Genomic DNA, 21423 nt, shown 5'->3' on the forward strand with positions numbered 1-21423 from the left:
CTGTGTCTGTCTGGTTCACCTTAGAGGGCCTAGAATTTAGTAGGTACCAATAGCAACTAGTGTTTAATAGGTGTAATATATATATTTATGTAACATATTTAAATTTATATGTATTTATGTGGAGATATATATACATCATGTACATGTGTGTACATGTATACTTATGTTATATATGCATATATACATTCTGTGTATATGTGCTATGAATGTATATACATCTGTATATACATGTATATATATGTTATGTATTGTGTTATATATGTCTGTGTGTAGGTATATATACATATATATGTATACATATAGATACACATACACACATTAGACACATACATATAAAATCAAAGGCGGTGTCTGCCAAATCAAATGAAGGGTAGCAGAATATACGACCCCAAAATATACCAGTTTGGCATACGGATTATTTTGAGCTAAAGGCAACTGAGAAGTGGCTACAAGAAAAGCTTACTGTCGTCCAGCTATTTGCCTTAAAGCAGGACACAACTTTACAAAGGAGTCCTTCTTCCCCTCTCTACCTCGAAGGACAGAAGTGAATCACCGGAGACATCTTTGGACCCTTATCAATGGAGAAGGCAGACTTAAATCTGCATAACCTATCTTACTCTTGTTTACCCTGCTTTTCCTGGGTACTTCCCCATAACTAGCCTCCCACATACCGTTCTTTCTCTTTAGTTTAAGACAGTATTTAGACTGGAGTTCTAAGCCACCTCTGACAGTTACTCATTTTCCCCTGGGTATTTCTCATGTATACATGAGTTATATGTGTTAACAAATTGTTGTTTTTTCTCTTGTTAACCTGTCTTTTTCTTAAAGAGCCCCAGCTAAAAACCTAACATGGGTAGAGGTAAGGTTTTGCCTCCCCTACACAGACTGTCTCTCTGTCCTCACCCTACTCTTCTGGTCTGCCTGTGTGGATAGACCCAAAGGCATCCTGCAAACACAGCTCAGGGCCTCACGGAAGTAGATACCCAGGGCTATAATGGGACCAAGCAGAGCTTTTAGCTCCTACTGCTGTGTCTTGGTGATCTTCATTTTGTAATCTCTGCTTTCTTTGGGGGAGCCACTTTCCTGGCCTGGCTTTGTGTCTCCCTCCTTCACCCAGAAGAACACCAGGTAGTTCTCTCCCCACTAGCCCACTGGACCAGCAGCTTTGCAAACCTCAGAGAGCATCAAAATCCCCTGGAGGGCAGGCATGTGAAGACACAGATTGCTAGGTCCAGCCCCAGAAGCTCTGACTCAGTAGGTCCTGGGTAGAGAATTTGCATTTCTGAAAGCTCCCAGGTGTTGCTGACACTGCTGGTCCTATAGGTCAAGCCCCAAGTTCTGTGACCCCAGAGTCCACACAGCTTGTTTTCCCACCCAAGTCCTGTGAATCCCTATCTCATGACGTCCTCTATGTAGGAATACCCTTACCCCTGGGAGTTTGGGGAGAGCGTTGGTAATGCAGCCTTGGGGAGCATCTCTTTGAAACTCAAATGCACGTTAAAGTCTCAAGGATGTTCAGTCATGAAAAACAAAACACAATCTGGTTCACTTCTCTGGGCAACTTCAGAGTTTCCCAAAATATTAGCACCTGCAAACCTACGTTTTCCAGAACCCTTATTAACCACCCATGGAACAAGTACCTCTTCGCAATACACTTTGCAAAACAGTGCACTGGAGAAATGATGAGGGAGGGCTGAATCAGACACTCATGTGGCTTTGTATGATCCCCTCTTGTCACCGGGGAAGGCATTAAGAATCACAGGGAGCCCAGCAGAATCCCTGTCACCTGGGAGCCGGCCGTGTGGGTGACCAGGTCTCAGCCAAAGCCCTTTCAATCCCCAGCTCCTATTCCAGTCCAAACTGTGGCTTTTCCTCTAGACTGGAGACCCAGGAAGGTATTTACAGTCTCTTAGCTGTGCCTTTATAAATCCTCGCTTCCCAGGACCACAAACAGGCATCCTGGGCTGGTCGGGGGCGAGCCCTGCTGCCCTTTCCTGTTGAACTGTGCATGACTAAGGGCTTTGTCACTCTGAATATTAAACATGAAACAGAATTACAAATCAGCAACCCAAGGTTAAGGGCAGAGAGGAGTAACATACATGTTTAGGGAGCCTGGGAATCAAAGAAGGTCTTGGATAGGTGGCAGGTGCTGATGGGGGAGTGTGCTTGGGATGGAGAGCAGGTCGTTGATTTAGACTATGATGAGTGCCTTAGACCTCAGATTGCCTTCTCTTTACCAGCGTTGGAAATCTTTAACTGAACCAGCCAAGGGGTGCCAAACATTCTTGTTAATTTGGGTAAATCCTTTCAGCAACTGGGTATCGAATGGAGTATGACAGCATGTCAGTTCAGTTCTTTCCCTCACCCTCTTTCACTCCTTCTCCCACTTTCTCTCCTCTCCCTACCTCTCTCCCTCTCCCTCTCTCCCGCTTTTCCCTCTTTTCCCCTCCCTCTCTTCTCTCCATCTCTCTTCCTGAGCCACGTATGCTTATTACTTTTTAAAGTCAGCCACTCTAACACACCTCCTTCTCCTATAGTTTCTGGGTCTTACTCTCAGGACCCTACACCAGAGACAAGTGGGCCAGATGGGCATGCTAACCAATGAGACAAAGATGGATCTTAATCTACTTTGGAAATCAGCAAAACAAAAGCAAGGAACCATTGCTTTATTTCTAATGGGCTAAAGCTACCTGCAACCCTGAATCACTATTGCTTTCAATTAGTAAAACGTATGAAAACCAGTGTAGCAGTCAAAGGATGATTTGGGCCCCTTGGGTCGCTTGCCAGCCCCAAGTTTCTCAGTATCCTTCTGCCTCAGTTTTCTGATCTCTGAAATGGGGCAGACAATAGGGCTCTTTTAAGGAATAGTCAAGTTAGCATAGGTAAAATAAGCAGGATGCCATGAGCAAGTGGTGAGTGCCTGTGGGATAGGTTGTGTGTGCTCAGGGGCGGCACTTGCAGGAACCCAGAGGTTGGACTGCCCGAGGTCTGCTTGTTTTCCCGCTTAACGACAGCTTTATTGAGACATAATACACATACTATAAAGTTTACCCTGTTAAAATATGCAATTCTGTGGTCTTTAGTACACTCACAGAGTTGTGCAACCATCACCACTATCTAGTTCCAGAACATTTCCATCACCCCCAAAAGAAACCCCATACCCATTAACAGTCACTTCCCCCAGCCAGCCCTAGGCAACCACTAATCTACTTCTAGTCTATATGGATCTACCTATTCTGGGCAGTTCTCTCCATTTCATGGAGTCATACAACATGTGGCCTTTTGTGTCTGGGACTGCCCAAGTTTGAATCTCAGCCCCAGAGCTAAAACACTGCGTGACCTTTATCAAGTTCTCCTGGAATTTCTCCATCTGTAAAATGGAATTAAAATCATACTAGATACACCGCAGGGTCATTAGGAGGATTGAATATACTAACTAATATAACTAAAATACTCACACAGGGCCCAGTTCATAGTAAGCACTAAGATGTCAGCCTCCATTACGGCCACTACTACTAATATTACTAGTCTGCTGTTCCTCTGCCCCAAAGCATGCGACTGGTGGTGGGAACCCAAAGATGAATAGAGCACAAAGAACATAGCTCTTGCCCTCCCCCATGCACAGACTGGTGGGGATTACATGATTAGGAAACCAGTTTAAATGAACACGAAGTCTTATCATATACACATTCAACTAATGGAAATCTAGCTCTTCCACCAAAAATAGAAGGAAAAAGAACAATTTAAATACTGCAATTAAATGCTACAAAATTATATCTTGCATATATTCTTTATTATGCACTGTACTTCACTGCATGCATTATACATTGTTACATATTGATTACAGTACAAGGCTGCATACACAGAACCAAACACACTGCAATTTAATGAGCAACTTAGAGATCTCAAGGTTAATGACGACTCTATGTTTGCCTGAAACCTTGACTTTATAATCTAACCCTTGAGTAAAACGTGACTCTATTATGTGTCGACAACAATAATTCACAATGATTCCAGATAAATGAAATCAGCCAACAAGCAGTTGGTGGAGTTGGGCGTTAGGCTGAAGTAGGTTCCAGCTGGTCAACGCCCGTTTGCGAAGCACCGCTTCTGCCCTCCACAAGTTCACAGTCTCATTTTGAAAATGAACCACATAAACATACTCATAAGAGGTTGATGAGTGGCAGAACTGGGTTTAGGAAATAGATGGAAATAATCTCTCACCCTACCAGCAGAGAGGACAGGAAGATATGAGAAGGGCTGTTCTCTTCCCTGCCCCCGTCCATCCCTTTGCCTGCTTTGTCATTCTCCAGAGCACACAGCACCACCTGATAGACATCGTATCTACCCATTCACTTTTTATTGTCCCTCCCACAAATGGTATGGAAGCTCACTGTGGCAGAGACTTTGTGTACACTGTTCACTTCTGTATTCCCAGTGCCAAGAAGAGAGTGAGCACTTAGAAGGTTGTCAGCAAGATGTGTTGACAAACGAATGAATGAGGGTAATTATTTAGACAACCTCCACTTTTCTTCCATCTTCTGTTCCCAAAACACCCATAGTCTGTTCCTCCAATCTCAACTCGTTTATTCCTAAATTGTTCAAAAGTAGAGGGAAAGTATTCCTCAAAAATGAGGCCCTAAGGTAGCATTCCAGGGCTTTGGCATACTGGTACCATCTAGTGGGAAAGAGCATATTTGCAGGTGGGTGCTAAACTGAATTTGGAGGGTTTATAAAAACAACCACCACAACTGTTTCCTTTATCATTAACTCTACTGAGGAAGTTTCCAGTAACACATAATGGTGGCAACTGGAATCCCTTATATACTCATGTTCTACTCAGGGCGTACACTGCCCATCCAAGCACCTGTCATGCCTCTTCATTTTTCTGCTCAGAACTTTTCTAAAACCATGGTTGCCGCCAGGGTCACAAAGGCTCAGCAGGGAATCACTGGCACCACAGGCCACCCTTGACCAATGGAAGATGGGCATAGGTAGATGTATACTCCAGCCTCCTATCCTGCAGAGGGACCATTCTGAAGCGAGTTTTACACAGTTCTTCCAAGGGCCCCCAGCAGCAGTGAGCTTCCGTTGCCCATGACAATAACCAGCTCAAAGATACACTTTTTATTGGCTTTCCTTCTCTCTTGTTTTACAGTCCTCATGTCTGTGAACTGGAATCATCTCTCACATCAGCTCCCTGCGTACAAGCCTGTGCCTCCATCACCATTGGGGAGAACTCAATCCAAGATACAGGGTTTAGCACCAATATACCTTTGGGTGGTGAGAAAGCCTTAAGAATTGTAGTCCAGATAATTAATATAAAAGCTAAATTATTATATCTTTAGAGCTGGCCTAAGAATTACATTCCATAGTTGACTACCAGCATCTTTACCTGGATCTAAGTTAACGTAGAATCCCAGTGATATGTGGTCCTAAAGAAGTACCACAGGGCTTCCCTGGTGGCGCAGTGGTTGAGAGTCCGCCTGCCAATGCAGGGGACACGGGTTTGTGCCCCGGTCCGGGAGGATCCCACATGCCGCGGAGCGGCTGGGCCCGTGAGCCATGGCCGGTGAGCCTGCGCGTCTGGAGCCTGTGTTCCGCAACGGGAGAGGCCGCAACAGTGAGAGGCCCGCGTACCGCCAAAAAAATAAAAGAAGTACCACAGTTGTCACGAAGTACAAGAGAACAAAGAAAAAGTTCTGGTCTCTATCCCTGGCCTCTGCCCTATTCCAACTTGACCAACTAGTGAGGTGGCTAATGGTTTAGATGAGGGATTAGCAAACTACAGCCTGAGGGCCAAATCCAGCTCTGCCTATTTTTGTAAATAAAGTTTTATTGGAACACAGCCCTGCCCATTTGTTTACATATTGTCTGTTGTTAGTTTTATGCTACATTGATAGCATTGAGCAGTTGCAACAGAGACCATATATTTACTCGATAGCCCTTTACAGAAAAAGATTACCTACCTGTGGCTTAAGTCATTGGTTGCCATAGTTTTGGATTCCCAAAAGCAAAATTTTAAGAAAAACAAAAAATAGAGAATGGACAAAGGTTTGCCAATAACACTTTAACACTAAGGACAAAAATGTCCTCTATGTATTAACCAACTTCATTTCACAAATTCTAGGACATTTTAACCCTAAAAAGTAGAACGGTCATTGCATCAGAACAATGAACATTCCATCCCCAAAGAGAGTAGTGGATAAGCTCAGAACAACTGCCTATCCCATTTAAAATTTTTTTCAGAGCACTATCATTTTCCAAAATTATCATATTTACTTATTTTTGTTGTTTACTCTCTTTCTCCCTTATGAGAACATAGACTCCATGAGGGCAGGCAATCTTGTCTTTCTTAATCACTGCTGCTCACCCAGTGTCAAGCACCCTCTTTGAGATATGGTCATTGGTCGGTAAATATTTGTGAAATGAATGACTTAATCAAATGTGGAGTGAATAGATTGAGGCACAGATACATCCTGAGAGAGGCAGAAAGGCAAGGTCACTGTGTGGGTGGTGAGGACTGGGGCAAAGGGGGAGTGTGTGTATCTGCCAGCAGAGGGGCTCTGTGAATGCTCCCTGCTCTACCTCCAGGACGTGAAACAGTGCCAGGCACATAACAGGCACGCAACAAATGTTCACTGAATTAGTGGCTACCCTGACTAAAGGTCCTTAAATTGAATTAAAAGGAAAAAAAGAAACCTCATCTAGTAAAACACAACTAAACTCCAGGGTAGATTCAGTCCAATTGCAACTCACTGTAGATCTGAGTGTCTGGATATAGATACAGGCTGTGTATTTCTCATTTTCCTATAGATTGGGGAAAACAGTATTGTAGACAGTGGCACTCAGGAGACACTGGCTTGGACAATGGAGTTCCTTGGCATTCCCAGGGAGGGATGCCATCGAGCTTCAGGGCTCAGCAGCAGGCAGGAAACTGCCAGAGAATTTACCTGTATGTTGGAAGCTGCAGAGGAGCCACACCCAAGCTGGGTCCTGGCCTCTGTGTGGCTGTTCTCACTGGGATGACTGTTCTTGCTGGGGGGACCATGTGGTGTGGGTAGCTTGTTTGTCCCTGGTCAAACACAAGGACTCAGCAATAAAGAATACAAAATAAGCCTGAGCTAACCCAGTTCTGAAGGTTGTAACCAGTAACCCAGAGAGGAGGTCTAGGTCTCACGCCTACTTTTAGAGACCAGGAATTCAAAAATGAGGTCATTGCAGGCAGCTATTTTGACTCCAAGAGAGCCAGAGAACAAAATAGTCAAGGAAGAGAATTCTTACATCATTTGAGGGGATAAGGGAGCAATTTTTTATATACCAGGGAAATATGGAGGAAAACTCACATGCCCAGAAATCAGAAATGCATGGGTTCAAACCCTGATCCCAGTTCTTAGTGGCTGTGTAGCCTTAGGCAGATGACTCATCCGTTCTGAACTCTTTTCATCATAGATAAAAATGGAGACAAGAATAGTTGTCCCTCATATATACACTACCAAACGTAAAATAGATAGCTAGTGGGAAGCAGCCGCATAGCACAGGGAGATCAGCTCGGTGCTTTGTGACCACCTAGAGGGCTGGGATAGGGAGGGTGGGAGGGAGGGAGACGCAAGAGGGAAGAGATATGGGAACATATGTATATGTATAACTGATTCACTTTGTTATAAAGCAGAAACTAACACACCATTGTAAAGCAATTATACTCCAATAAAGATGTTAAAAAAAAAAAAAAAAGAATAGTTGTCCCTGAGGGTTGCAATGAGAACTTGAGATAATATATGCAACTGGCACTTAGCAGTAAATTATACAATAAGTTTACTACAGTAATTTTGATTTATTTTAAATAATAATAATAATCATAAGTGCTCATGGTGTTGGCAAGCATACCCACGTACATACTGCCCTGATAAAGCCTCCTGGGAACAGCTGCTGGGAAGATACATCTAGAAGATACGATCCCAACAGATCAAAAAATTTTATGAAGCATAAAATCTCCAGGAGAATGATCACTAGGGAGCTACCAATATGAGAACTGGCAAATCCTTCTCTGGGGAGCAAACTTTATTTTTTTAATGTCCGTACAATTTTAAGGACACAAGTATTTTTCCCTTCTAAGTTAGTCAGATGCTCAAGTCCAGGGCCCCATGGTTCCTTCAAGCCATAAACTGCTTTGCAGCATGGAGTATAAAAGTTAATGTAACCAGTATTCTTTAAGCTCCTAGCATTGGCAATCACGTGATGAAGCCATAAGCATACACTTATTGAATACTCACCTGCTAGGCAGGTGTAGAGAGGTGTAGCCTCTCCCTTTGTTTAGACACAGGAGGAAACAGAAGAAGAGGGAAAAAAGGTAACTTATCAGAGGTCACACAGCATGCAGAAGGCTGGGTCAGAATTCAAATTCACTTCTCAAAGTCTCAGAAGTCTCCTTGATCCTCACAAACTAAGACCCTAGCTCCTCTGGGTCCCAGGAGACCAGAGGCCCTGATTCACCTCCAGCACTTCCCCTATTGAGGACCAGGACTGTGCTGTACTCATCTCTGGATCCCCAGATTAGCAGAATGCTTGGCACTTGCTAGGTATCAAAAATTGTGGGAAGAAAGAAGAAAATATGGGAGGAACAGAGGGAGGGTAGGAGGAAAGATGGAAGGAAAGGAGAGAGAGCACAGCAGCCTCACGCCTTCAATACTATCTTAGCCCCTATTGTTTCCTATTGTAATAATTACCACATGTGTATATTTCAGCTATTTACTTTCTTGTTCCTTACTGGCTGCCCTCAGTAGACCACAAGACCATGAGAACAGTTTCCATGTCCATGTCCATGTCCATCTTGTTTACCTATGAACTCCCCAAATGCTTCAGTAAATACTTAGCAAGTGGACCACTGTACATCCCTCACCTTCTGAGGATAACATACCTGTGCTGCCTTTTTTTTTTAGAGAGAGAAAGCAGTTGTTCAACATTTAGCAGCATACCACGGCCTGGCACCCAGCTGAAGAAGATTACTATACCTAGAAACATAAACATCACCAAGGCTATATCTAGGATGCTGAAATGAAGGTTTGTTAGCATTCGCAAAGTGACTGCTGAAAATAGTAGATCATTATTTGCTTCATGTAAGAAATATTTCTAGTGCTGCTGATTGAATGTTCAAGAAACAATTAAAGGGCTTAGCAATGTTTCTCTCAAATATCTTTTGCATGAAAAGCCTCAGAGATTGGTTAATTATAAAGGCTACACATCAGTCACTCTAGTCAAGGGTATTGCCAGGCCCCACGGTGCCCATCCCAGATGCAAGCATGGATTGGTCTGCAGACATTAGCATAACTGGGGCCCTGGATGCCTCTTGTGAGGAGCATTGCTGCAGCCTGGCTAACACCCCCATGGGAATAGCCCTCAGGCCCTGTTTATGATGTCAAACACCTGGTTCCTTGTTTGGGCAAGTGGCTTCAGCTTTCTGCCAATTGGAAGAGCCAGAACTCAAGCTTGCATCTTAACACCTCCCTAGCCCTGGTCCTGCCATCTCAAACCCAGCCCTGCCAAATTCTCCCCTAAATGTCTCTTGGATGCTCTGAGTAGGGTGTGTCTACTTCTCTCATCTGCACTGTCACTCCCTAGTCTAGAGCGACAAGAGTCCCTGCTCTTCCTATGATCTCAAGCCTAGACTGGCTTCTCCCTTCCATTCATATCCAGCTCCATCCACTAACTACACTGCAGCCAAATTACCTTTTCAAAATAGAAATCTGGCCTTGTCACAGTATATGCTCCCCGTGTTGCTTTCAATAATTGCCCACTGCTCCAGGACAAACACCAAAATCCTTGAGAGGCTGACAAGGTGCCAGCGGCTCTGGCAGCCCCGGCTGCTCCTCACACCACTCTCTGGGTTGTGTGCTGTTTCCTCCCGCACAGGCTTCCCCCAGGCCGGGCCTTCTGCCTGGAATGCTCCCCCCATCACCACACCCTAGTGTTCCTTTGTCCATAGGCCTCACTGCTCCTCCAGACTGTGGCCCAAGCAGCAGGCTATCAGGGAAGCCTCCCAGACCCTTCATCTGGATCTGATGCCTTTCTTATATTCATTCATTCATTCATTCATCCATTCATTCATTCATGTTTACTGAGGGCCTACTACATGCCAGGCTGTGTTCTAGACCCAGGGACAACAAAATTGATTCAATCAGACAACAACACGTGCTGTAACGGAGCTATATTTTAGTAGAGGAGAAAGAAAAGGCACAGACAAGCAAAACATATAGAATGACATGATCTCACACAACTGTATTTCCTTCCATCTAGCAGTTGTCTCTGTTTTGAATTATTTATTAATTGACATTGATCTCTCCTGCCAGGGGAATCTCTTGGGGTCTGAACCCCAAGAGAACAGAGACTGAATCAGCCTTACTAGCAGCTGTATCTTGAGCACACAGTAGGTCCCACATGGATATAACAGGAATTTATTGAATCCATTTGGTCCCAGGTGAATCTCCCTGAAGTCAAGTTGCTTGAGTGCTTGGGGCATAGAAGGGACAATTCCTAATACAAACCCCTAGTCTCTCTGCACTTTGACAAGGCTCTCTGCAGTCTCTCTGGCTGTAATTTTGAGCCAGAGCAGGAGTCAGCAAATTTTTCTGTAAAGGCCCAAATAGTAAATATTTTAGTCTTTGTGGGCCATATGGTGTCAACTCTGTTGTTATAGCACAAGCACAGCCACAGACAATTATATAAATGAATGGGCATGGCTATGTTCCAATAAAACTATTTATAAAAACAGGCTGCAGGCAGGAATTGGCCTACAGGCCATAGTTTGCAACCCCTGAGTTAGATGATCCCGGATGCCCCACAGCTTACAGCAGTTGAAGGCAGGGCCTGTGTGGCCTGAGTCAGCCATGGGTTCTGCTGGCAGGGTCCAGCAACTCCCCGCAGACCCCACATTGTTTGACAGGGAGATTATCCCAATAGCTTGAGCTTCAGGCATTTGCAGTCACCATCTCCTGCAGCTCATGGAAAAGCAGTTCCCTGCCACCCTGGAGGAAAGAGACTTGGCCTTGAAGCCGCATACGGCAGGAATGAGGCTGCCACGTTCCTTGCAGGGTCCCCAGGCTCCTCCAGAGGCTGAGCTCACTTCCTGGTCCTGCCCAGGCATGTGGCAGGGATGCTCTCGACTGAGCAGCTGCTGCCCTCCACCCCAGCCCAGCCTGCGCTCAGCTGGGAGACACAGGGGCTTTGTGCTTCTGTAGCAGATTGGGTGACACTCACTGGGGCCTTTGAAATGAGACATGACATGTTAAAACGTGCCTATTGCTAAGGCTAATTTTCAGGAATTTGACTTCTGCTGGCAACTGACAGAAGAAAAACAACCACTTTTTTTTGTGATTGTATGCAGTTATATTTACGCTGATCTTTGGAGTCTGTAGCTACTGAAAACAATAGTTATCTGAGGCTTACCTGCTGGTATGGGATGAGTGGACGGATTAGTCTAGTATTTATGGAGCCAGAGGACATTAATTGCAGCATTAGCACTGCGTGTAGACTGTGGTGGGTGTTAACTGCTAAAAACAGTTACAAAAACATCACACAAACTGCAGTTGGCACTAGAGGTGACAACGTCCTGTGTATAAAAGCTCTACACAACAAAGCTACAAAGCTGACATTACCCTGAAGTTATAAATGCTCTGAGTGTTAGCTCAGTTCTCCCAGAGTCCCCTGCAGGACTAAGGACAGTAAGGTGCTGTGACGTTCTGATGATACACATACTGTGGGTGAGCAACACTGTTGGAATGGCAATGCCCAGGGTGTCACTGTACTCCAAGCGCAGGGATGCCCTTGCTGTAATACTTCGTACAGTGCACTAGGGCCTACATATTATCCAGTGGTCCCAGAGCCCCTTGGCTGCTGACGCATAACAATGTTTAAAGTGTACCAACACTCTGGTACCAGCACTCAGACTGACTCAAAACTGCAGTGTGTCACTTCTCTTGGTGTAACTGTTCCACATGAAACAATGACCTGGGTGTTGTGTTGCTCTGGGTAGCCCTAGTCACCCAATGGCATTGATGGTAATAATGTCCTCAGGGAGGAGGTGCAGTCCCCTTGGTCATGTTCTTCCAAAGTTCACATCCATGTAGTTCAATCAGAGCAATCAAAAAGGGGCTAGTCCCTTCCTTTTCAAATAGCCTATCACTGAAAAACTGACTACATCAACTTGATCAAGGCTCAAAATTTGCAAAACCAGAAGTTCCCAATGGAAATGCCTACAAGGACAAGTAGGTAAAATAAATGAGTACAATGGGCTGGGTGGACCGCAGAGAGTGGAGGGGATTGTGGCAAACTACAGAGGCATGTCCTAAAGGGGGCAGTAGTGACTCAGCTCCAGGGAAGAGTGGCCTTGTAGGAATGTGGCTCTAGGGCTGCCTGACCTTCTGACATTTTAAGAAAGGCAAGAAACCTGTTTTGTTTTGTTTTTTAATGTACAATATCCTACTTTTCAAAACATTTGGCCCAAACAAGAGACATCCATGAGCTACATTTGGCCTGTGGCTTCTACTTTGCAACTTCTCCCTGGAATCTAGAGTTGCAGAATTGGGATGAATGGGCTTCAGCACCACCAAGTAGATATCTCGAGGTTCAACCTGCTATGCCAAAGGGTGACCCATTCATCTCCATGAGCCTTGGCTCAGACTGCATTTCAAGTTTGAAATGTCATTTCTTCTCCTCCCTAGCCTACCCTCAGAAGCTTCTCTCAATAGAGAAAGAAATCACTTTCCACCCTAACTCTAGAATAAAGCCACTACTTCATATCTGGTGAAGGTGCAGGGGGTCCTACAGTCCAGCCAGTCATCATTTATACAGTCTGTTCAGATAGAGGGAGCCAGGCCTGGGGTCCCCAGGTGGCTGCAGAGGAGATAAGCTGCGGGGAATTGTATTGGCCGCATCCTTCAGGAGGGTCAGATTCTCCCAGGCGTGTGGGTACCTTGCCCACAGCTAAGTGGAAACGATGCCAAAACAGTGGTCACTCGATTGATTCTATCCAACTGATTATTGTAATTGGATGACAGACTGATATTTCCCTCTCCTTTTCAACTGGTGTTGCAGGGTGAGGGCATCTGGCTAATGATTCGCTTTTCTGGGTAGTGACCTAATGGGGAAGATTATCTCCTTTCACAGGCAGAACTGTGCCTGCTGTTTGGCTGCCTAAAGAGTAAAACCAGGTCCAACCGAAGTCAAATGCCAGGAAAGAACTTCCTCACATATCATACTGCATTGTCTACCTTTGAAATGTTCCCTGCTCTAATACTCAGAGGGGATACATAGTTGAAGAATAAAATAGAACAGAAGCAACTACAATAGGGAAAAAAAGGAGGAAAGATACTCAGTGCAAAATGACAGGACTTCTCTTTAGGAGAGCTTGTAGAAAATAACTGAAAATAAGGAGAATGGAGCTTCTACACTGAAGTTCTTTAAAATATGAGCTGTAGATTTAGAATTTTGTAATGCTGTGGATGGAGCCCTCTTCTGGAGAAAATTTTCAACAGGTATTAAAACAAGATCAAAACACACAGAGATGAACACACACACACACAGAGAAATATGTAATACTGTTGGCTACTGTCATTCAGATGTGAATTGAATCCATAGTCTGGCCTTTTCCTTAGCTTCCACCAGATAGAAATTAACTGGACTCCCCAAGCAACTATCTTTTTGGAAGGAGGTAAAGAAAGAAAGAAAGATATTTTCAAGAACCCAGCTGTATTTTTACCTCAACAGGGAACTTCAGATTGAGACTCAACATAAACATCCAAATGCTGGTACTTTTAGGTAATGCAGTTATCGTGGACATTGGTTTGTTGGGCAACGGCACTGTAACACATAGAGGATATTTCTAGAAAAAACATAGATTTTATTTAATGGAAAGCCCAAGGGCTAAAGACAGAAAAGAAGGGACGGAGGCAGAGCAGGAGATATTAGCTAAGATAACTGTTGGGACTTTTAGTATAGACTGTGGTATTACATAGATTCCAGATCACATATTCAACCTTACAGTTTATTAAATCTCCTTGGGGACTTGCTAAAAAAGTTGTTCAGACGTATGAACGCTACCACTTTGCAATTCCTTTCACCACTTATATCTCTGTTTCCCCAGTGCTTCTGAAATCTTATAGGCTGTCACATATTGAACCCATCTCAGAGCAAGAGATGCCCTCTGCAATTCTCACAGTCTTTCCTCCCCATCAAAAGGGTTCTGCAAATAAACACTGCCCTTAAAATACAATATATGAAGTTGCAGGGGCACTAGAAGACACTGATTCTCATTTAAAATCCTGAAAATCAAGATTCTGACTCCAATAAAAACCTCCCCATTTTAAATCAACATCTCAAAATTCCGTGGAAACATTTTTAGTCACTCCCAAGTGACTGCTCTCCAAACCTGAACCACTCCCTAAAATCCTAATTCTTGGGGGATTACTCATTGTTTGTTAGAACTTTTGCCTAGATGTGATACCCTAATTGGGCTGGGGGTGGGGGAATCATATTTACAGTGGAATTTCTAGCTCATGTCCTCTCCTGATTTGTTTCACATTCATTATTTATCATAGCCAAATTCCAGAGGCCACTTCTGGAAAGGCCTTACCCAAAATGTCCCAGGGGAGAAGAGAGGTGACCACTCAGCTTTGCCAGCTTCCAGCCATTGTTGCTTAGAGTTCCTCTTCCCCCTTCCAAAATGCCTAAAACAGCAACCTAGCCAATCAACTTAGAGACTGATGGCTTCCAAAGCCAGACCCGGAGTACTACAACTGTGGTAGAAAAACACACACAGACTTGCCTGAACACCACTAAGGCCGAGTGACTAATTTGCTTTATTACATTGTTTTTCCCCTTTCCTCTGTTTTCCCTCTGCCTCAGGAAAGTTTTGTTTTTGCTCGTTGACTCAAAGGCTCCAAGACTCTCCCCTCCTTTTGCTATGGCACACAGAGCTCTGCGCTTGAACCTCTTGCCAGTTAACTGATTTGCACCCAAATGATTTCCCTGCAAGGTGCTATTGCTAGCAGGATATCAATTGCTGTCCTAATGTGGACATTTGCTCTGATTATGAATTACAATCTAAGAGAGAAATAAGCCTCTTAGGGCGGGCAATTAAATTCTTCGTAAAACCTCTGCTCCCCCATCCCAAAGAAACTGAGAGAGCTGACAGCCTTCAGAAGTCACCTGTGTCAGTCAGGCCCTGGAAGAGGAGACACACCAATTGCTTTGCAAAAGGCATTATGTAAGCCCCTAGTGCATAGGAATTGCTGGGTGCTGTCACGTGGTCTGATTTGCTCGAAGGAAGACAAAACTTCGGCCAAACCCTGGAATCCACACTGATCAAAACATGCCCACGGAAAAAGGGCTGTAAAGTCCTGGGTAATGCAGTGGTAAGTGCTCCCAGACACCTCGAGCTCCCAGAGTGCTAGGCCTTGTGCTAAATGCATTACCTAGGACATGCTGTTGAATGCAATCCAATCTGCCTAGCAATCCTAGGAAGGTGATAAAATTACTTCACCACAGAGAATCTGGAAGCTCAGAGAGGTTAAGCAAGTTGCCCAGGTGGTACCACTAGCATATGGCAGAGAGGATCTGTCTGAATCAGAGGCATGCTCTGAACCACCCTGCTAAATTGGGATCTATATATCTATATATAGATATATATATACACATACACACACATACACACACACACTACCTCAGGGATAGAGTTCACAAAGTCTAGAAAACTGGCTCACAGACAGGCATAGGATTTGTGGCAGAACTTAAAGCTACAGGGACCCCAAGAGAATCAGCCCAAAGCCCTAGTAGAAGAAGAGTATGACTGGGCAGTGATGAATGGGGGCTGTGTATCCAGGGAAGAAAGAAGGCATGAGTTGGGAGGGGGCTCAGCAGCCAGGCACCCTACTCTGCCCCCAAGCACTATCATCCACCCTCACACCCAACTTTGAGTCATTACCATGGTTACTGCTTCCTGGGACACTGACCCATTTCCAAAGTCTAACCCTAACATTGATGCATCAGTGGTCTCCCCTTAGAAGGCTGCATTGCATCTCTGCATCCCAGCCAGCCCCTGCCTGGGACTCTAGCTGCCTCACCCTCCCTCTCACCCCACTCACACACTCACACATGTGCCTCTTCCCCTGGCATCCAGGAGTCCCGGCCAGGAACTCAACACCCATTTCCAGCACCCCAAGGCACTCCCTGTCTCCTTCCCTCCTCTCTGCCTGGCCCTGCCTTGATCTCACCCACCCACTTGTAGCCTGCTAGCTCATGCCAAGTCCCATAGGCTGCCGGGAAGGCCAGGGGGGACTGGATAACAGGGCTCTCGGAAAACAGGCCCCCGAGCAGGGCTGAGCCTGCCGCTGGCCGGCACCTCCAGTCTGGCCTCCTGAGAGTACTGCTTTCCTGCCCACAAACTTCCTGAGATCTCCGAGATGCAGAGATGGTTGCTTACGGACCATGTCTCCATCGCCCCCTCTCCAGGGTCGCCGGCCCTTCCCTCTCGCCTCAGCGCTCTGAGGGTTAACAGGCAGCTGCAGCCTGGTGGGCAAGGCTTGAACTTTTCTCCGCGCTCTGCGTCCGCCCAGGAACACAGCAGAAGCGGCATTAAGGGCTCGGGGCCGGAGCTCCAGTGGGCCAGACAAAGGGGGCGCGGGGGCGGGGGCGGGGGCCGGGGGCGGGTGGGCATGGGGCCTGGGCGAAGGGACGCGCTCAGGCCCTTCCGGGCCCGAGGTCAGGGAGGGAAGGGACCCCGATGCGGGCGCGGCCGGCGCCTTTGAGCGACAGCGGCAGCCGGGCTGCGGCGTTCGGCTGGCCCGAAGCGCCTTCCAGCGCGCCGCCGGGCTGGGCGAGGGGACCCGGGCGCCCCGGGAAGTCGGCGATGCCAGGCCGGCCTCTCCAGCCCGGCAGCCCGCAATCCGGACCCGAGCTGCGCTTCCCCGATCGGCGCTGGGTTGGGGGAAACCACGACTCCTTGGAGTCGCTTCCAGCTGAGTCTCCGATGCGCGAGCCTCCGGAGGAGGCTAATCAAAGTTACCCCACTTGATGTAGGCGAGAATGTCGCCCCTGCTTGCAAAAAAAAAAAAAAAAGGACTCGGAGCTCTCTCCACATCTCCCGAACGTATACAAACACAACCCAGAGTGGGAAACCAGGCCCACCCCTTTGCCCCCCAGGATCTCAGGGGCTGGGAATGACCTCCCTTCTGAGCCCCGAGCTGTCTTCGCCGCCGCGCCCGGAGTCCCCCGACCCCCCGAAAACCCCCTCGCCCAGCCCGCGCCTGGCAATCGGAAGGCAGAAACGGGGCGCAGGGTGCGCCCAGCAGCCTCTCTTCCCTACCTGGGACAGGAGAACGCACAGGACGAGCGGAGTTGTCGGCTGCATTTTGCCCAACTAGAAGCGCCTGGCGGCGTTTTCATTCATGCACGCGGCTGCACTGAGCATATTTTCCGTGGGAGCCAGGCTTTGAGGAGAGGCTCTGCCTCGCCAGCCAGCCAACTTCCCAAATAGATCAGCGGCAGCATCACGAAAGCATTGGGTAGAGGCTGATGACCAGGACCAATGGCTTTACAAGACGGATTCCTTCATAAAGCTCCCTCGTTTCTGCATGGCAGATACGGGGCGAGCACCTCGCGCAGAGCGAGCCCCTCGGAGGAGGCGGCCCGTTAGCTTTTTTGGACTGTTGGGGCCCAGCCCCACAAATCACGCTGGGCAACGCCAGCTGATGCCACTTTCCCAAAGAATGGTATTCCACCGGGTACTGGCGGCCACTTCCAGCCCAGTGCAAAAGATTCTCTTTATTAAAATGTTAATAAGATCCACTTTATTTCCAATAAATCAAATAAAATGACCCCAGCCGTTCCAGCTCTTTCTACGCCAGGAAAGACTTGGCGGTGGATTTTTTTTTCTTTTTCTTTCTTATTTTTTTTTGCAGTGTGGCCCAAATCATGATGGTGTTTGGTGTTTCCCTGCCATCTCACAAATCACAAAGACAACAGATCAATTCTAGCTTGCAGAAAAAAATCCATCAAGGGGCAATAGATTTTATTAACTGCTCAGGTGAGAGTCTGACTGGCCGCCTACTCCAGAAATGTGCATCTGGCACCAAAGTTGAGGCCATGATTTGAGGAAACTTCTTTTTTTCTCTCTCTGGATGTGTTCTTTTAGAAGGTTCTAGCTATCTCCAGGGATTGGGAACAGTAGTAACCACTGTTCAAGGGATTTTATAAGTGGGGTGCTATGGGAATGAGGGTAAGAGGGCTATCTAGGTCTAACTTTCCCAGTAGGAGTTTAAGAATATGCAGTAAAGACCTTACTTTCTCATTTCCATGCAGCCTCCTTCTGAAAAAATTTAAGGTGTTTTATAATAACGGACAATTTTTCAATAGAATTTATGCAAGAAAAATAAAAAATCTGGGACAGGAGGAAAAATTCAGAAAACTGAAATACTAAACCCAAACACTAACATATTTCCTCTGATTTGGATCTGAGCTTCCTGGTAGCCAAAGCAATAAGAGAAACATTTAAATTACATAGTTCTTATAGATACAAGTATACAAATATCTTCTGACATAATTTCCTCAGCAGTAAATACTGGACTAAATGTATGATGTGACATCTAATATAGCAGGACACTGTGCAATGGACCATGCCGAGATCCAGTGGGTTGGGCTGTATTCCCAGCATCTGGCACAGGGCCTGAAACATGGAGACAATCATTAGTGTGTGTTAAACAGATGTCTACACTTAATCAAGAAGTAGCAGAGGGTGGGGTGGGGCAAAAAATCTGGAGCCACATTGCCTAAGCTTAACCCCCAGCTCTGCTACTGACTAGTAAGTTTCTCACTCCCTGTGCCTCTGTTTGATCACTGGTTAAATGAAAATATAAATTGTACTGAACTCACAAGTTTGTGGTGAGGATTAGGTGACAGAATAACCACTCATTAAATGTAAACTAATGCACTTTTAAAAATTCCTTCATTGTCAGCAGTTCGGTCATTGCATCTGATGAAGATGCAATGCCATCTGACCACCTGGCTGCATTAGCCAGCACTAGCCCAACAGATGGCAATTTTGGCCAAACAGCCCCCAGAAGAGCCCAGGAAAGGTGGATGCTGCTGCTTCTTCCAGTCTCTTCAGCTTTCCACTCTTCTCTTGCCTAGGTAGGCATCCACCTCTGAGTCTCTGAGAAGTGCAGGCAGCGTTTGACAGATGATCTGACTGTCCCAGCTTGGAACCCATGTGTGTGGAGATCCATACCCACATTACCCACCATTAAGAGTAAAACAAGGTACTTTGAAGTCAAAGAGACTTCAGATCAAGGCATCCTGAAATACCCTAATTTTTCTCCATTCCAGGGTAGCAGCCATCTTGTCAATCAGAGGTCAACTGAGCTAAGCCCATGGATTTAGCAGACGTGGAGACAGAGAGAGAACAGAGGACATCTTGGGAGATGATCAACCACGATAAGGGGTGAAGAGGGCAGTAAGATGATGTTCCAGCCACTTTTCCACCAGGGCAGAGAAGCATTCCTAAGGGTAGGCTGTGTCCAAGGCTGCCTTGTCTAAGGCGCAAAGCAGTATTATTGATTTTATAGTTCTGGCAGCTATTTCTGTGGTCTTCCCATCCCATCTCCCTTACTGCCACTCACCAAATAGGTCCAGTTTTCCCCATTTTTTGCAGGGTTGCACTTGCTGGTCCCCTCGGGCTTACCGTGGGGCCATGTGACTAGTTCTAGCAAATGAGCTGGGAGCAAAAGTGACAGGTGGAGTGTTTAATCACCAATGTGAGACAGATTGGTTTCCCTGGAATAGGTGCTGAGATGGAAATTTGTGCAGGGGGCTTACTGGGGAGTGTTCTCACCACAACCACTGCAAGAGGGAGGAAAACAAGACTGGCAGAGGGTGAGGTGGATGACTATGCAGTTGCAGCAGAGGCCTCAGCCAATCCCAGGAGAGCTCTGAGGCTAGAGTGGCCCTTTAGAGATGAGCCTAACAGAGTCAGGGGGCTGTGCCTTAGTGCCCCCAGTGGGCCAGTTGTTGGCTGTTCCCAAGGGCAATATTCCAGTCTGACCTCAGCTTTGTCAGCTCTATAGAAAACTAAGGTGTGACCCATAACAGGTAACCAGAGGCTGTGATTCCCAGGCTGGAGATGACCTTGTGCATCTGATGGTACCAGTGAAGATGGATGTAGATTTGCCTGGCTGAAGTCCTGCTCACTCTGTCTCCAGCCAGGACCTGCACAGGCATTTACCAAAGTCCTGGGCTTCTGTCCTAAACTGTTCTACTGGCAGGCAGAGTGGCTCCAGGCAACCTCACCTGATTTTAGATGAGTGTACCCAAAGGGCCAGTCTCCATTCCTTCCTACCTCAGCCCCCACAGGTTGAATTTTAGGGGCTGGGGGGAGTTAATTTCAAGAGTCTTCTTAGGCCCTGAGGCTCACCTCTAGAAACCCATGGAAGCTAGGAAGTCAAAAAGATTGGTCCACAAAATGAGACCTGGATTGGGATCTCTGGACTTACATTGGGCAAATTGCTTTTACTCACCAAACCTCAGTTTCTTCATCAATAAAATGGGAATAATAACATAACACTCCAAGGACTGTTGTAAAAATTGATGTCACTTTTCTCCTCTATCCCCTACTCCCCTCTACTCTCAGAGAATGTGCATCTTGCCAAAAACATAATATGAGGTTTTGTTCAACAAAGACAGGAGAAAAATCATTTCACTCCAATGATGAGGCTTCTGAAGAAGAAATCCATTTCTGTTTGTTTGTTTTGCCTTGTTTTCCCTTCAGCTCCCTAATGAGGGTCTTTTGGCTGATGTATTGATTGATGGTGGTAAGTAAATACTGAAGCTGAAAACCACCCCCTACCTACCCTGACTCTATCTCCTCCTACCCCAGCCCACACCAACCCCTGACTGCTTTTGCAGCTTGCAGCTGTGGGCTCCCCAGAAGCTGTGTCTGCATTCAGACACATTCCAGGTTCACACTCCTTTTCTGGGCACATCATTCTGGCTTTGGAGCTGATGGAATCATCCAACAGTCAGCAGCTGTCTCCTGAGGTGCCAGGGATTGAGACTGTTTCCTCTCATTGACTGACATGATGAAGACCTCATTTCTGAGTGTGTGGAGGTGGCCATTGGGTGAGTGCAGTGCTTGTGTGTTATGTGTACAAGTGCATGGGCGTGTGTACATGAAAAGGGGGCAACTGGTGTATCATCCAGCAGAGATAATTTGTTCAAATTTTGGTACCTCTGATTGTGCTGCTGTGATGAGGCATTTGAATAGACAGTAATAAACCAAATAGATGCCCTTACGAGATGTAACACTTATCAGGTATGCCAGGAGCCCTTGGTAACTGGGATATACTGGGACAATGGGGAAGGAAGCCCATCCTATACAGC

General features: G+C 46.2%; 1 protein-coding gene across 1 annotated transcript in view; it reads right to left on the reverse strand.

Moving 5' to 3' along the window:
- Positions 1-17634, reverse strand: part of CDH13 (cadherin 13) — a 999893-nt gene extending 982259 nt beyond the window's left edge. The window contains exon 1 of the mRNA XM_004280100.4: positions 17357-17634. Within this exon, the coding sequence (XP_004280148.1) occupies positions 17357-17401 (45 nt within the window). The 5' untranslated portion in view covers positions 17402-17634. The remainder of the gene's footprint in view (positions 1-17356) is intronic.
- Positions 17635-21423: the final 3789 nt, after the last annotated feature.

This window comes from Orcinus orca, chromosome 20 (assembly GCF_937001465.1).
Source record: "Orcinus orca chromosome 20, mOrcOrc1.1, whole genome shotgun sequence".
NCBI lineage: Eukaryota > Metazoa > Chordata > Mammalia > Artiodactyla > Delphinidae > Orcinus > Orcinus orca.